At 43.7% G+C, this 16,837-nt stretch overlaps 1 protein-coding gene across 7 annotated transcripts; it reads left to right on the plus strand.

Moving 5' to 3' along the window:
- Positions 1 to 442: 442 nt before the first annotated feature.
- On the plus strand, positions 443 to 16,026 carry ikbkg (inhibitor of nuclear factor kappa B kinase regulatory subunit gamma). Of its 7 annotated transcripts, XM_069708431.1 has the most exons (17): positions 443 to 639; positions 722 to 783; positions 1,312 to 1,452; positions 4,173 to 4,438; positions 6,739 to 6,813; positions 7,077 to 7,172; positions 7,700 to 7,885; positions 8,569 to 8,651; positions 8,882 to 8,929; positions 10,032 to 10,134; positions 10,266 to 10,381; positions 10,610 to 10,762; positions 11,899 to 11,971; positions 12,190 to 12,324; positions 14,073 to 14,209; positions 14,563 to 14,639; positions 15,441 to 16,026. In XM_069708431.1, exons 3-17 carry the CDS (start codon positions 1,314 to 1,316, stop codon positions 15,629 to 15,631), a joined length of 1,878 nt encoding a protein of 625 aa, XP_069564532.1. In that variant the 5' UTR covers positions 443 to 639; positions 722 to 783; positions 1,312 to 1,313; the 3' UTR covers positions 15,632 to 16,026. The 7 variants fall into 7 exon arrangements, with proteins under 7 accessions (XP_069564532.1, XP_069564531.1, XP_069564530.1 ...); XM_069708430.1 differs by lacking the exon at positions 722 to 783 and having other exon boundaries at positions 443 to 661; XM_069708429.1 differs by lacking the exons at positions 443 to 639; positions 722 to 783 and adding an exon at positions 883 to 1,165 and having other exon boundaries at positions 8,590 to 8,651.
- Positions 16,027 to 16,837: the final 811 nt, after the last annotated feature.

Consider the following 16,837-nt stretch of genomic DNA (forward strand, 5'->3'; position numbering starts at 1 on the left):
AGGAGGGAAGGAAGGAAGGAGGGAAGGAGTGAAGGAGGGAAGGAAGGAAGGAGGGAAGGAGTGAAGGAGGGAAGGAAGGAAGGAGGGAAGGAGTGAAGGAGGGAAGGAAGGAAGGAGGGAAGGAGTGAAGGAGGGAAGGAGGGAAGGAGTGAAGGAGGGAAGGCATGAAGGAGTGAAGGAGGGAAGGAGTGAAGGCGTGAAGGCGTGAAGGAGTGAAGGCGTGAAGGAGTGGAAGGAGGGAAGGAGTGAAGGAGTGAAGGCATGAAGGAGTGAAGGAGGGAAGGAGTGAAGGCATGAAGGAAGGAAGGAGTGAAGGAGAGAAGGAGTGAAGGAGGGAAAGAGTGAAGGAGTGAAGGCATGAAGGAAGGAAGGAGTGAAGGAGAGAAGGAGGGAAGGAGGGAAGGAGAGAAGGAGTGAAGGAGAGAAGGCGCCTGGCAGACCGAGCTGAGGGTTCACTGGCCCCCAGTGTGAGCTAACAACAGTCGCTCCGGCTCTGACAGACAACCTCAGACAACCTCAGCCCACCTCCTTCCACCTCCTTCCACCTCCTCCCACTCGGGTGTTTCAGGTCAACATCACAAACACAGTTCGTCGGTGTCGGTCGTCGGTTTGAGTGCCTCAGATCTGAGCCAGCTTCCGGTTCGTTAGATTTACCCGCCAGGTAAACCGCTAGCTGTCTTAGCATTAGCGCAGCTGTGTTGACGTGATTGTTCCCCAACAGGGTTGACTGAGTGACAGCGGACCGAGCTGACAGCGGGACAACACAACCCGGAGGGAGCGAGGGTAAGAGCCTGGAGACACGCTATCTGTTGGACGTGTCCTCATCACACTGAGATCAGGAGACAGCGTTGATCCACCGACATCTACCGCCGTCTACCGTCAGCTCGGACAAACGAGGCGGTCACGAGCTGACGGTAGACGGCCGGTGGGTTTGGCTTACACGTGCTTTGTGCTCGGAATAAAAAGATGTCGTCTGACTCGAGCTGCCCTCTGCCTCATGGTGTTGTGGATGACGTAATGTTGTCCTCCCGTCCACCTGTACGGAGGGTCGGACGGTACAAAGAAAGGAGCTCTGGGGTCATTTTGTCAGTCAGCGAAGGGACACGCAGACACAACATCAGCAGGCCAGAGAGGAGGAGCTGACTGATGACAAATGAAAATGAAAGTTAGTCTCGAGGCTGTGCACGCGCCATGTGTCAGGATGTTGATGATGAATGCAGGCTTCTGGTGTTTGTGCATTCAATGTTTCACAGTATTCAATAAGGCGTGTGTACGTGTAGTGATATTGATGTGTCGTTTTTTCTTTCGTAGGGATGGTGCAGCCACAACCTGATGGCCCAATGCAGTGGGACATGTCAGCAGAGGAGAGTGGGGGGGCCCTCAGGGTCCCACCGGAGCTGGCTGCCAATGAAGTGGTGACCAGATTGCTGGGTGACAACCAGCAGCTTCGGGGTAGGAGGATTAATGTCATTTAAGAGAAATAAAGCAGTATTTACTCCACTTCCAGCCTGGTTATGTCGTTACAAGTGATTCTGGGGCTGATAGAATGAAACAGCCTTTCTGAACGACACTGCTGCAGGATCCACCACCAGCAAAAATAAAGACAGTAGATATAAGGGAGACCTGCAAGCACCTCTTCTGCACACAACTATGTACATGTGTTTGGTTTGGGTCACTGAGCATGCTCGTAGGTGCCCGTGATTAAGTAGATAGATAGATAGATAGATAGATAGATAGATAGATAGATACTTTATTAATCCCTTCTGTACAGGTACAGGGTAAAGCAATATCGGGAAAGAGCTCCTGTATCAGGAATGATCTCCTGTATCAGGAATGATCTCCTGTATCTGGAATGATCTCCTGTATCAGGAATGATCTCCTGTATCTGGAATGATCTCCTGTATCTGGGATGATCTCCTGTATCTGGAATGATCTCCTGTATCTGGAATGATCTCCTGTATCAGGAATGATCTCCTGTATCTGGAATGATCTCCTGTATCTGGGATGATCTCCTGTATCAGGAATGATCTCCTGTATCAGGAATGATCTCCTGTATCTGGAATGATCTCCTGTATCTGGGATGATCTCCTGTATCTGGAATGATCTCCTGTATCAGGAATGATCTCCTGTATCAGGAATGATCTCCTGTATCTGGAATGATCTCCTGTATCAGGAATGATCTCCTGTATCAGGAATGATCTCCTGTATCTGGAATGATCTCCTGTATCAGGAATGAGCTCCTGTATCTGGAATGATCTCCTGTATCAGGAATGATCTCCTGTATCAGGAATGAGCTCCTGTATCTGGAATGATCTCCTGTATCAGGAATGATCTCCTGTATCAGGAATGATCTCCTGTATCAGGAATGAGCTCCTGTATCTGGAATGATCTCCTGTATCAGGAATGATCTCCTGTATCTGTCCTTGTGACAGCAGCTGGATGAGTCTGGTGGAGAACATCCTCCTCTGTCCCTGCAGCAGGTGGTGGAGATGGTGATCCAGATTATCCAATATGGATGACAGTTTGTTCAGCGTCCTCCTCTCCACCACCTTCTCCAGACTCCAGTTTGCAGCCAATTATGGAGCCGGCCAACAACTCTTTTTTTTTTTTTACTTAGGCTGAGTTACAATAATGTCATAACCTCCATCATGATGGTATCTTTTATTTTATTGTTGCACATATTCTTCACTGTTCACACTTCATGACACTTCACCAGTGAACACTCAAATTTACCACAAACTGTATGTTACAGAGTGTTTTCCTTTTTACACACGAGCACACAACAAAGTATTTAGTGACTGTAACGATGAAATGTAACGTTGTTACTTCCATCCAGAGGAACAACTGACCCAAATTAAACTCTTTTACATAGTTGATTGGAGAACATGTGTGTGCTGGTCTGAGTAGTGCACCAATTGGTACACACACACACACACACACACACACACACACACACACACACACACACACACACACACACACACACACACACACACACACACACACACACACACACACACACACACTGACAGACTGACGGCAGCATCTACTGTGCCAGGTTGACCGTTGGAAGTATCTTTGATTGAGGGTCTTGCTCATGAAACGTAAATATGTGGATACGAGAAGCTTTGAAACGAGCAGTCGCTGGATAACTGCTGCTAAAATGTAACATAACAATAGAGGAGAGCCATAAAGTCAGCAAACTGATTCAGTAATGTCATTTATACAGCAGTATGGTATATATCACCAATATTAGCGAACATTATCTGATCTGCTCAAACCAGATGTGGAGCTGTATTCTGTAAAGCCTGTTAAAAAATATGTTTTACTGCTGTTGAACTTAACAACATACATTACTGCAGCAGCAGCGCAAGGAAAGAAGTAGAAGCAGTTGTTTCTTTTCTAAAATTCAGAAAGATGTTATATTACTTATTAATGTAATAGTTCACTTTGGGCCAATAATAAGTAATGCTAAAATGTAGAATGACACTAAAAGCCACTAAAGAGGCATGAGGTTTGTAATGCTTGTTGACATCAGCCACCATGATGGCAGCTTTACCAAACGCACTGCAAGTATTTACAGTTACTGAGCAAGAGTTTATGTGAGCATGAATTCAACATTTCCTATGTAAAAGGAACCATGTTGGATTCACACAGTTCCTTTTTAAGCCCTGAAGTTCCCAATATCAGCACCGCATAATTCACATAACTGTCTATATTTAGCTTTTGGTGCCATATTATTTTATCTATGTACTTCCTCTCTGAACCCCATCCAGTTTGTGGGTGTTTTTTTGGGCTCCTGTTATATCAGGACTCACTGTGGGCTAATTTTTCTTGGTCCTGCATCTCCATGAAAAGACCACCAGCATTGCTATAAGAAGGCAAAACTCAAAGATGCCTTTTGTCCACTTATAATGTCCTAAATCATCAAGAAAAAAATATAAGTTGAATTTCTTTGAGAATTTCTTTAACAAAAATTGAAAAAGAGGGAATCTCTATATATATGTAATTTTTTCCAAGTGGCCACAACTGCTGTCCATAATGAAGTATTTACATTTGTACCTTTACAAAGCTCTCTGTGCTCCCCGTCGTGTCTCCTCCGTGCTGCGGCCTGCAGTTTAGTCGGAAATGTGCTGAATTCTCCTTTTTGCCTTCCTGGTTTTTTCCTCCAGAGGCTCTCCGTCGCAGCAACCTGGCCCTGCGTCAGCGCTGCGAGGAGATGGAGGGATGGCAGCGGAGAACGAGGGAGGAACGGGAATTTCTCAGCCTTCGTTTCCAGGAGGCCAGGGCCCTGGTGGAGAGGCTGGCCCAGGAGAACCACTCCTTGCAGGGCCTGGTGAACGGACCGGCGCTCTCCTCCAGTCACTGCTGCAGCTCCAGCCAGACAGAAGAGCTGCAGGCTCGCCCGGCCAGGAACGGACCGCTGGACGGACCACAGGTTGGCTCGCTGAAAACTCACACACCATTAGTGATGTGATCATATTTCCACGTACCTGCAAAGTCCTGCTGCTGTAATCATGGTTGTAGTTTCAAAGTTACAGAAACAAGCAGACATGCAGTTTATTGTGTGTTTGGTAGCGGTGCATCTGGTTTACTTTGTAAACCCCCCTCCCTCAATCACAACCACTGATGATGCACGTCCTGCTGGTCAATATGAGCTTCTAAATCTTTGCAGACTCTGTTGGGTAAACGTGGTGATTATCAGACTAACTTCAGCCTGCTGTCTCTCCTGCAGCGCAGTGGTTGGGTTTTTCTGTTTGCTCCTGATTGTGACTCACTGCGCTGTTTGCATCTGCTTCATTGTTTGTTGTTCATTTCTTTTCCGTCTGTTGAGGTAAATGGCTGCCCACCTCTGATCCCACCTCCGGGGGTCGGCTCCAGGTGTTTCTCCCTGTTAAAAGGGAGTTTTTCCTCCTCACCGTCGCTACCTTATTATTTAAAGTGCCTTGAGATCACTTATATGTAATTTGGCGTTGTATAAATAGAATAAAAGTGAATGGAATTACTTTTCCCAACTTCTAAAAGCTCAGGAAGATTTTTTTTTGTTTTTTTTAAAGATTTTACGGGAGGGGCAGAGGGACACATTGGACATCCGGCCAGACTCTATGGGAGCGCTGCAACCACATGTTTATCAGGATGAACCCTGTGCTCTACAGAGAAACACAAGACTGGGTCAAAACCTAATGTATAGCTGGACTGTGTAAAACACTCCAGCGGCCTCATTTATAACCTTTACGACAGACAAAACGCTGCCTCACAGAGACGTACGCTGCTCCCCACACAAAATTCAGGTTTTTTATAAAAACAGACCTAACGGGGAAAAACGCTAATTCTGAGCTAAACATAAGTACGTTTTGGAAACGGGGGAAAGTGGCGACTGAAGCCAGACATTTAATTTCAATTCATGTCACGTGTTATAACAGGCCTAGATCCACTGTATCATCAACACTCAAACCAGCGGTGTAATTTGTGTTGGTGAGCTATAACTATTCCATAAGCAATAATAGAAACATAAATCTCAAATCTAATTCCACTCAATATTTCCCCATCTTGTTACTGCAGAGCTCAGAGAAGACGGCTTGACAGGAAGGCTCATGGATTTTAAGTCTGGCAGCAATATCGAGCCCGAATAGGCGTTTTGACTGCGCTCACATGGCCAACTGATCTTCACCATCCTCTTTAGAAATCCAAGTTAACGTCAGTTATTATCTTCTAATATGGTGCTTGTGTTCAGCAACACGTTGCCACTCGCTGCTTCTTCTTTTGTTTGTGACCCCACTGCTGCGACCACCAAACAGTACGAGCTTCACATCCTCCACTTCACCCACAAAGCACCTCAATTTCTGTCTCAGAAAAATCCCATTTCAAGGTTTTCTAAGGAACCAGTGCGCCACACGGCTGCTTTTCTACGCTCGATACCTGTACAAGTGGCTTCGCATTGAGCGTTTCTGGTTGAAGGTGGGCATGTAGAAGACGGGATGTCGTCTCCAGATTCTTCAAACAAACATGAATTTCATTATTTTTATGATATTTCCCAGCCGCGGGGGCTGTGTGCATCTCTCAAGGTCACTTTGACCCCTTCTTGAACCTGCAATTACACACAGCTGTCCACTGTGCTTACACACTTTAATTTACCAATATATTTACTGAATATGGAAAATAAGATCACAAAATGTATTTTTAATTCACCATTATTTTCAGTACTTAGAGGCCTGAGATGAAACACTAAATGCTCTACGGCCTCCTGATGAGTGTATTTGAAACTTTTGATGATATTTTGAATGTCACAGCTTTAAAGTGATCACTGATAGAGGATCACACACCGCGCAGTCGTTGACAGACATTTGCTTTTACAGCCAGAAATATCGCATTTCAGTTTATTTTTGTCTCCGTGTGAGAGTCTCTATCATGTTAGTTACCTACTTAGTTTCTCTGCTGTGCTCTCTGAGTGACGTAAGGCGAGAGGAGATCACACAGATGGAGTTGATATTTGTCAAACACTGTAGTAACAACATAGTGGTTAATACAGTGGCGTCCCTCATAACATACAGCACATGGCTTCTGCTGCTCATAAAAATGTCTTTTAATGTCAGCTGAGGTTCCCTTTATTTCATGTGACACTGTTATAAGCTGTGAGACAACTTGCCAGGAAATGAAACGGTAACAAACTACATGAGAAATGTGTAACGTACAAAGTTTTATTTTGTGTTTTTCGTTTTGTTCTGTCGCGTCTTTCAGACTTTGGACCAGAAGGAGAGGAAGAGAGCTGACGATACAGAACAGCACACACAGACCATACCACCTCGCAGCCCGGTAAGATGTGTGTGTGTGTGTGTGTGCGTGTGTGTGTGCGTGTGTGTGTGCGTGTGTGTACGCGCGTGTGTGTGCGCGTGTGTGTGCGAGTGTGCGTGTGCGTGTGTGTGTGTGTGTGTGTGTGTGTGTGTGTGTGTGTGTGTGTGTGTGTGCGTGTGTGTGTGTGTGTGTGTGTTGATCCTGTCTCTGTGTCTCATTGCTTTTCTTTCAGTTTTGATGTGTTTCGTTTATTCCTCATCTAACGGTTATGTCTGTGTGTTCAGGATCATTCTAGCGCGAATAGCTCCTTCAGTTACTCGTCTCCCCCTCCCTCATTTTCAGAGGAGCCGGGGGATGGAGTGGGCGGGGGGAGCAGCCAGGTGAGCCTGCTCACTCCAGCCCGACTCCATCCATCAAATCGCCAACCCTTCCTGCTCTGCGTCCCTCGCACCTCTAGTTTGATTCTTCTCTCCTGCCTTAACTTCCATCACGCTCAGGCCGAAGTCGGAAATTCTGACTTCCTTCTCGGAAGAAATGAGAAGAGATTAAGGGTTTTGAAAATAAACTCGACACCAGCTGAGAAACAAGGGGCTGTGATTATTATTTGGCAATAAAAATCTTGAGGTTATCAGTAGTTTTTCCTTTTGGTCTTCCGAGCAGGAAAACTGGATTGAAATGAAGTTGGACACCAAACAATGTCTTTGCTTGCACATGTGTTGGCACAGTTGGGCGTGTCCCTCCCTGTCTTCCTGCAAAGCTCTCACATCCTGGTGTTCCTACTTTTTGCTTGTTGTCGAGATGAACGTGGTCCGTCTCTCGTCTCTGCCCACTTCCTATCTGTCGTCACCTCTCGCCGCCTCCACCCACTCACCTCCGCTGCTGTCGCTCTCACGTCTTTCTCCTACAGCCTGTTGAAGGCGCCAACGACTTCCTGCAGCTGCTGAAGAGCCACAAAGATAAACTGGAGGAAGGGATGAGGGAGCTGAGGAGGAAGAATGAAGAGCTGGAGAAGGAGAGGGAGGACGGAGAGAAGGAGCGGGAGCGGATGCGTCGCTGCATCGACCAGCTGCAAGCCAAAGTGGCCCAGGCTCAGGTAGGAACTCTGCTCCCAAACATTCAACTACAAAAGGCACTATTCACTGTTTTCTTGTCATCTTTTTGACAAAATAATTGGTTGACTCACTTAAAAATAATCATCAGCTTAATCAACAATGAAACTGAATGATGGAGTTTAGTGGAACAGCAGCTGCTTAGTTAAAGCTGCTGAAAGCCGCTTGCTCATAGGAATGTGTTGACCAGGTTTCAACATGAGCTTCATCAGCAGTGACTCCTCAAAATCTCCTGGGAAGAACAGTAAAGCGTTCACGCTGCAGAGCTCCAAGCTCAGAAAACAAATGACCTTCAAATCATACTAAACTGGATTAAATATTTGTTTAGAGAACTATTGTCACTATCGTTTTGCTCTGTTACACTTTGTGTGTCACTTAATCGAGGCAGTTAATTGCTTATGAGTGACAATAGAGTGATGTGATATATTTTTAAATGTTCCTTTATACTGTGTGTTTTTATGTGAAACACTGCATGTCATTTTCTTGTTGTTAAAGCACTTTGAGCTGCATTTCTTGAATGAAAGGTGCTGTACAAATAGAGATTATTATTATTATTATTATTATTATTATTATTATCATCATTATTATTATTATTATTATTATTATTATTATTATTATTATTATTATTATTATTATTATTGTCATCACCTCACCTGTGACCTGAAAGACGTGTGTGAATGTTGGGCAGGCGAGCGGCGTCACTGAGGAGATTGTTCAGGTCCGCTCGGAGGCTCAACACTCCTCCGACTGGTAAGACACATTTTCCATTTTAAACTTCACTGACTTGTTTGAAACAAACAGCATGAAACCGACTTTCTATTCAGTTAATCTCAACAATACAGATAATTCTCCTCTACGAGCATGAGAACACTGACAAGCATGCGTTTTTTTAGATTTCTGACTTTTGCTTAACGAACTTTTAAAAAACGTTTAAAAATGTATTCTTCCTCCTCCTCCTCTCTAATCTTCCTCGTTTCCAGCTCTAGTCTGGCTAAACTGACCGAGCAGCTTCAGGCCACACAGGGCAGGTGAGTCCACAGCTTAGTGTGGCTTTCTGTTTCTCACTGTGTACATGCCTGCTCTCTCTCCTTCACTGTAGCAGGACTTCCTGCCTGTCTCTTTATTTATAACTCATTTGTTTGCTTTTTTTTTTTTTAAATCTTTTTTTAACCATCGTTCGTTTACCTCTCGAAAAAGACATCATTAATTACTAATTCTTTTCCGTCCAGTTTGGTTTTGTCTTACGCTGTATGTTGTTTTCCATTTCAAAATCTTTCAAAAGGTTTCCTTTTCTTAGCTTGTCTTTTAAAAACAATTTTAGCAGAAGGAAATTAGTTCAACTTTATTGTGGTTATTCTGATTAAAATTGCAGTTATTCTCTATACATGTTTCATTGTATTAACTCTACCAATAATCAGGCATTTGGTTTGTGTATGAAAACAAATCAAGTAATGCAGTTTTTTGTTGTCGTTGTGTCTTTCAGGGTTTCTTTATGCTTTTATGTATTAAACTTTACAACATAAAGATAATATATTGGTTGTTTATAAACTTATGCAACATTTTTCAGATATAATATCTAAAAATGGTCACGCCTAATGCTACCATTAGCAGTGTGGCTGCTTAAGCCGACGTTGACGTTTCCATCGCAGACAGGATGAGCTGCTTCACATCTATCAGCTGTCTAGGTTATAAACTTGAAACAGTGAAAAAAATGTGCATAAAAATCTAACTGTCAGGTTTTAACAGCATGTATCATGTTAGTTTACACTTGACTGCTGCAGAGCGAGCTGCTACCTGCAACTCGCCACCTCATTGGTTATTTTTTGAACAGCAAAAAGATACTTCTTAGTTTCTAAATAACACATAAAATACAGTGGTGGTCATAAGCAGAGGCTTATTGATTTTCACAGAATCAGTTGGTGCAAGTACAATATTTGTATTTTATGCTACTTTAAACTTCTACCACATCGTTTTTAAGCTCAAACATTTCAGAAATATGTTATTGTTGAGTTGCATTTTATCAATCACATTCATTTTCATTCATTTAAACTGCCCGAACAGAATTTTTTTTAAATTTGCACATTAAAATACTTCTGAGCTGTAAAGCAAATCTGTTTTTTTTGTCTGTAGGTATCGGGAGCTGGAGGAGAAGCTGGACTACCTGCAGAAGAGTTCAGCTCAGCGGGATCGAACTGAAGCTCTACTCAAACAGAAGGACAAGGACTGTGCCCAGGTAGGAAGTAATAATAATCATTTTTACTCCTATGAACACAATCCAGAATTTTAAAATCTTCTAACAACTACCACAGTCACAAAGTTTTAGATGCTTGCCCTGCAGCAAGTCTTAAATGATCCATTTTACAGCTGGCTAAAGACTGTGAGGCTCTGAAAGCTCAGGCAACGTCTCTGCTCGGAGAACTGAAGGAGCGACAGAGCTGCTTGGACAAAAGCGAGCATGAACGCAAAATGCTGGATGAGAAGTAAGCCGCCACGTCGGCATAAACATACATACGTAGTCTCCTCCTTGTGCACCTACAGGTGTGTTGATGCACTTCTCTTTGCTTGTGTGTGTGTGTGTGTGTGTGTGTGTGTGTGTGTGTGTGTGTGTGTGTGTGTGTGTGTGTGTGTGTGTGTGTGTGTGTGTGTGTGTGTGTGTGTGTGTGTGTGTGTGTGTGTGTGTGTGTGTGTGTGTGTGTGTGTGTGTGTAGGCTGTGCAGTAAGGTGAAGGCCCTGCAGGTGGCAGAGCGGGAGCTGGAGCAGCAGAGGAAGCAGCATCATGTTGCCATGGACAAGCTGCGGCTGCAGACCCAGAGCCTGGAGCAGGCACTGAAGACGGAGAGACACGTCGTCACAGAGGAGAAGTGGGTTCAACACACACACACACACACACACACACACACACACACACACACACACACACACACACACACACACACACACACACACACACACACACACACACACACAGCAGAATACCAGCTGATCAATTCATTTCTGCACTGCTACACTCGTCCCACACCAGAGGATAATTAGAGGAACTGATGATCTGCCCAAAGGATCCTGTAGTTTGACGGGTTTCCAGACAAGATCATAATATCACCAGCTGGATCGGAGTCTTCCCGATTTCAAATCGTAAATGTCAAAGTTGTTTAATATTTATGACTGAAAATCCTGTCGTGTGAAAGAAACGGTGAAATGCCCAGGAAGCGTCACCAACCCCCACAAGCAGGGAGGAGATTAATATTAATATGGAACGACATCGCCAGTGGAAGATCAGAAAATGTCTAAAAATGACTACATATCACTCTCCACTTCATCTGTCTATGAGAAACAACATCAGCTTGTAGGACAACACTGCAAAGAGTTTAAGCCATGCTGATTCTGTCTTCTTTATCTCTGGTGTTTTCCTCCTATTGGTGCAGAACATATCACACACAAGTGCAAACAGCTCACAACGACCTCCATGTTCCTTTTGCTTTTAAAGTCACGTTTAATCACACGAGTTTCTGTGAGATCGCAAATCACCACTCTGATAGTTTTTAGTACAAACACTAAATGTGTGTGTTTGTGTGTGTGTGTGTGTGTGTGTTTTTATAATGTCAGTTTTGCTTTAACTGATATTAGAAAATCAATGAAATCTGTTGTTATGTCTGTGGTCTCCCATATTTGTAATATCAGTTCGAAATTAGAAAATTGTCTGGTGTGAACCAGGCTTGGGATATTTAGAAAGACGTTTTCCACAGGTGGAAAGATTACTTACACGTGCATTAAAAATGGTGATAACTCGATGATGAGAAGAAAAGAAAATATATTTCTTTAAACTCATCTGTGCATAAGATTTTAAATAAATGATTAACATAATAATGCAGCACACTATTCATTTTTTTTTTTTAAATAGCATAGTCTTGTTAACTGTTTCACCGAGGCAATTTTTGTTCTATTGTTTTACAACTATCATCAGTAAATTGTATTGTTTCCTCTTTTTTTGTTCCCTCAGGAAAAAGCTGACTCAGCTGCAGCACGCCTACACGTGTCTCTTCAGAGACTACGACTCTAAACTGAAGAACGAGGTAAGAACATCTTTGTTTTGTATTTTTGCTGTTAAGCTTTTGGATTCACGTCTTGACATTCACCTGTGTGTGCGTGTGTGTGCGTGTGTGTGTGCGTGTGTGTGTGTGTGTGTGTGTGTGTGTGTGTGTGTGTGTGTGTGTGTGTGTGTGTGTGTGTGTGTGTGTGTGTGTGTGTGTGTGTGTGTGTGTGTGTGTGTGTGTGTGTGTGTGTCCTCCAGGGAGGGGATCTGTGCAGCCGGCTGGAGGAGGCTGAGCGAGCGCTGGCCCTGAAGCAGGACCTGATTGATAAACTGAAGGAGGAGGTGGAGCAGCAGAAAGGCTCCCTGGAGACGGTTCCTGTCCTCACTGCACAGGTACAGTCACACACGTCGGCCCTCGTCAGGCGCTCGTTGGACAGGTCAGATATAGAGGAGGAAATCACAAACCACTGTCAACATGACATTTGTACTCCATAAATATATACAAATATGAAATAAACATATCCTTTAAGATAAGTGGAGCATCTTCGTGATGAACTTTAAATAAACCGTGAAAGCCAGCAGAGCGGCAACCAGCGGTGACGTCGCACGTTGCTTTGTGAATTGTCGTTATGAAGCCTCGAGATCAGAATTTGGTCGGCGCCATCTCGCTAGTTTGGAGCAGGAAGTGACCATATTTGGACGAACTGGAGGGGCGAGCGGTGGATCTGACTGATCTGATTGGAAACCCAGTGATACTACGTCCCGCCCACTGATAGCCGTAACCTGACTGCACCACAGACCTGTCAATCAAACAGAATCTTCTTTTCTAATGAATGAGGGATTATTTTCAGATGGACCTCCAGAAAACTAATAAGAAGGAGTGACTTTAGCTAACAACACCGAGAGAACTGATGGACACATTTGATTCACTTTGGATTTGATGAGAGAAGTTGAATGGGAGTCTATGGAGACGGAGGCTTTTTGGAGCCGACCTCTAGTGGCACATCCACTTTTATATACAGTGTGTGGAATAAAATTGGATTTGTCAGTATATAGTAGATATAATGTGTCTGATTGGGAGTCGGACAAACAGCCCAGCTGATCCAATCAACATAAATCTCTTCCTCTGTTCTGCTGTAATGCCACACGATGTTGCACTCAGAGCGGTTCATCAGACACACATGTCCAACTGCTGATTCACGTAATCATCCAACCAGCCAATCATGTGGCAGCAGTACGCCATTAAAATTCTGCACTTAACAGGTCAGGCGCTTCAGTCAAGTTTCACATAACATTAGAATGAGGAAAAACTTTGACTTTTGACCGTGACATGATTGTTGATGTCAGACCAGTTTGTTTCTGAGTGTTTCTGAAGCTGCTGATCTTCTGAAACAGTCTGAAAAGTTTACTCAGAAAAACAGCGACTCAGATAAAGACTTTTTATGACTGTGGTGCTTTTCTGAGTGCTCAAAAACCTCATTTCTGGATGTGCGGTTGGAATTTTCCCACTTCCTAGTTGCTCATGTAGCACCTACACCTGTCAAGAGGAGTTAGGCGTCTTACGTAATATAATGCGTGTGACAGTGACCATTTATTGTACCAACCCTCTACTACATGTCCCCTTACGACGCCACCGAGTCCAACGTGGACTTCGACACCAGAAGGCCGCATCAAGTTCAATATTACGAGTTGGCGACGTCCAAAATGCCCCATTAGAGGCTTCAAATCAGAAGTTCACAAACCAAAGGGTGGCATCACGGGCAGATTCAGGATGTCATTGTTTTTGTTGACATATTTCTGTCATTGTCTCGCTGCTGCTGTGCAGTATTAATAAAATGCAGGAGGAGAACAGTGGAAACAAAAGCAGAAGCCTGTCGGTGGCCACACAGCGGAGAAGGTCTGGGGGTCAGGTTACACTAGACAAAAGGTGAATTGTGTGGCGTGTTGTTCGACCGTGTTACAAATCCAAACTGTGTCCCGTCGTTCCAAACAGCCACACCTGTCATAGACACGGGATAACAGCACACATCTGAACCTCAGACTGTATCAGCACCACCTTTGTCTTAACATGTATATGTTGTACAGATGAAACAAAACGGCTGCAGGAGAGTGAAGTCGTCCCTGCCTTTGTGTTTGCACAGGCTGAGATCTACAAGGCAGATTTCCTCGCAGAGCGAGAAGCAAGAGAGAAGCTGAACCAGAAGAAGGAGGAGCTGCAGGACCAGCTGACTCAGGCCATGGCTGAGATCGACAGGTTCAAGCAGGAAGCCACATCACGGTAAAATGATAATGATCCGTGCCCTGATTGTGGGCGTGTCCATGTTAATGCCCCAGCCACCCGGTCGTAGGTCAGCCTGTTTCAAGGGGAGTTCAAATCTCTGTTTGTTGCACCTGATCCAGGCTCACATCTCTGTCCTCTGAATTTCTCTCCCTCCCCTTCATCTCAACTGATAATCAGATGCTGCATCAGCATCTTTAGGCGACTTCACTCAGGGCTGTTGGCACATTGTCAAGACTGACATATCCAAAGACTGCGTTTGTCCTCTGCATGTTAACACGTGTAGAAGTTTCATTTATTGAGGTGAAGGTGAAATTAAACGTGACAGTTTCCCTTGTTCACCTCTGTTTCAGTGCACGAATGGAGCAAATGAAGCTGAGACACCTGGAAGACTTCCCTGCACGGGCCCCACACATTCCCCCTCCACAAGGTACGACCAACACACACATAGACGGACACGTTCAAAACAACACGCAGGCTGATGCGAATCAGAGGACAATTCATCGATACTCAAACAAATGAAATGGCAGGTTGTGTGAAACAGATATTGTGAACATATTTTATTACAATTTTTACAAAGTTCTACTGTCACCACTGAAAAATGAAGAATCAGGACCTGCTCTATCTTCTTTTTCTCCTTTTGTCAGTTCAGTCACATTAAGAGCTCCAACTAAAGATTATTTTCATTTCAGAATAATCTGAAGATTTATTTTATTGATTAGTGGATTATTCATGTTGTCCATGAGACAGCGAAACATATCCAACCACTAGCTCAAAGATATTCAGTTTACTGTTAAACATAACAAAGAAAAGCATAATCACATTTAAGAAGCTGAAACCAGCACATGTATGGTTTTTGTTTAAAAAAGAATAATGATTATTTGATGATCAAAATAGACTATTTGACTATTTTTTTTGTGGCTCCAGTCACATGATCTCTACTTCACTATCCTGTAGGCTTCTTTATGCTCTTTTGACCTTAAGTATCAAAAGAAAAAGTATTAATTTGGCACATGTAACAGTCTGGTACAAACAACAGTTTTCATTTCTAGAGCTAATTTCATTGCTGGATATTGTCCACTGTCGTGGCTGCTGCTAGAGAAATGCTTTTTTAAAAAAAAATTGTAATTCACATCTTGGACTGAGGAAATAAATTTGTAAAAATGTTTTCTCACGACTTTTGTCTGGGAGGAAGTTGTTTTAAGATGTTTTCTTTGTCTCTTGGCTGCAGGAGTGTTCCCTGGTGCAGCTTTCAACACCGTGCCGCCGGCCCCCTCATTCCGCAACCAGGGTTTGGTACCGGTCTGCGATCAAGGAGCAGCCGGAGCCGAGGAGCTGCCAGATCTATGTTGTCCAAAGTGCCAGTACCCTGCTCCAGATATGGACACCCTGCAGATTCATGTCATGGACTGTATACAGTAACACGAGCGTAGTAGTTCATCACACCATGACACCAACACACGCATACAATCACACATCATATTTACGTTCAGCGTGCCTGCTCCGAGCTGTGAGCACAACCTGGGAAAAAAACATGTCTGGTAGCTGCAACTCACTGTGTCTCTTCCATGTAAAACACACATACATAAACCTGAACAGATATTGTGAATTTTACTTTAAAAAAAAAATCAAATATGTTACAATCAACGTAAATTATGCCAAGGCAATCAGATGACAGTATGAGCAGCTGAAAGAAAAGAAGGATAACATAACCATTATGCTTTTTACCCACAACTACTCGACGGATTCATTTTCTGCCGTGGCTTCATCCTTTTTCCTCTCAGCACCTGTTCTTTTTGCACACCCTTCCCCACCCCCGCTCATTCTTTGCCTCTGACATCGCTCACATAAACATGTCCATCAGTATTTACACACAATCGCTGATCTCTTGCCTCAGTCCAGTTTTTGGTACATGAGATGTGGTGACTGAGGTGCAAACTACATGCTGTGGAGTAAAAATGTATACTTTCACATCATCATCATCAACATCATCATCATCATCGTCAACATCATCATCGTCAACATCATCCATCCATCCAAGCCATCAGTAATCATTGGACCTAAAGGTGATGGCATGTCAAAAAAGAAAGTGACAATTCAGATGGGAGTACTTTTCCCCCCACAGAGGAGAAAACACATGACCATGTGAATAGCCTAGTGAGCTTTAAATAATTCAAAATATTCAAATATGTTTTAGTTATAAATGTCGCCATCTGCATTACCTCAAAACATGTATTTTTTATGTATTAGAGATGGATTACTCTTGTTGAAAAAAAGTACCCATTCTCTGTGTTCTGTGCCTGTGTACGTTTGACTGCGCCCCTGCTTTATCTCCGATGCTAGAACATGACCCTGAACCCACCACAGCTCCCTCTGTGCCCCCCCCCCCCCTTCTGTCTTATATTTACCTGTAGTACCTCGCTATTTATCTATCTGAATGTAAGCACATTGAGGTTCCTTCACAGTTTGTGTGAATACTGTCTGTGATTATAGATCATTCGTTGCTAAGACTATTGCTTCAAATTGTTGGAGATTTCTGAAATAAAGCAGTTATTCATAAAGCACCTCCTGCGTTTTGTGGTCAGTGAACTCTGAGTTTTAAGTACAACACGGAAGAAACCATTTTCA

Source organism: Brachyistius frenatus, unplaced genomic scaffold (genome assembly GCF_029030835.1).
Source record: "Brachyistius frenatus isolate BFR_SWC_R1_liver_20210118 unplaced genomic scaffold, ASM2903083v1 Contig_75, whole genome shotgun sequence".
Classification (NCBI taxonomy): Eukaryota; Metazoa; Chordata; class Actinopteri; family Embiotocidae; genus Brachyistius; species Brachyistius frenatus.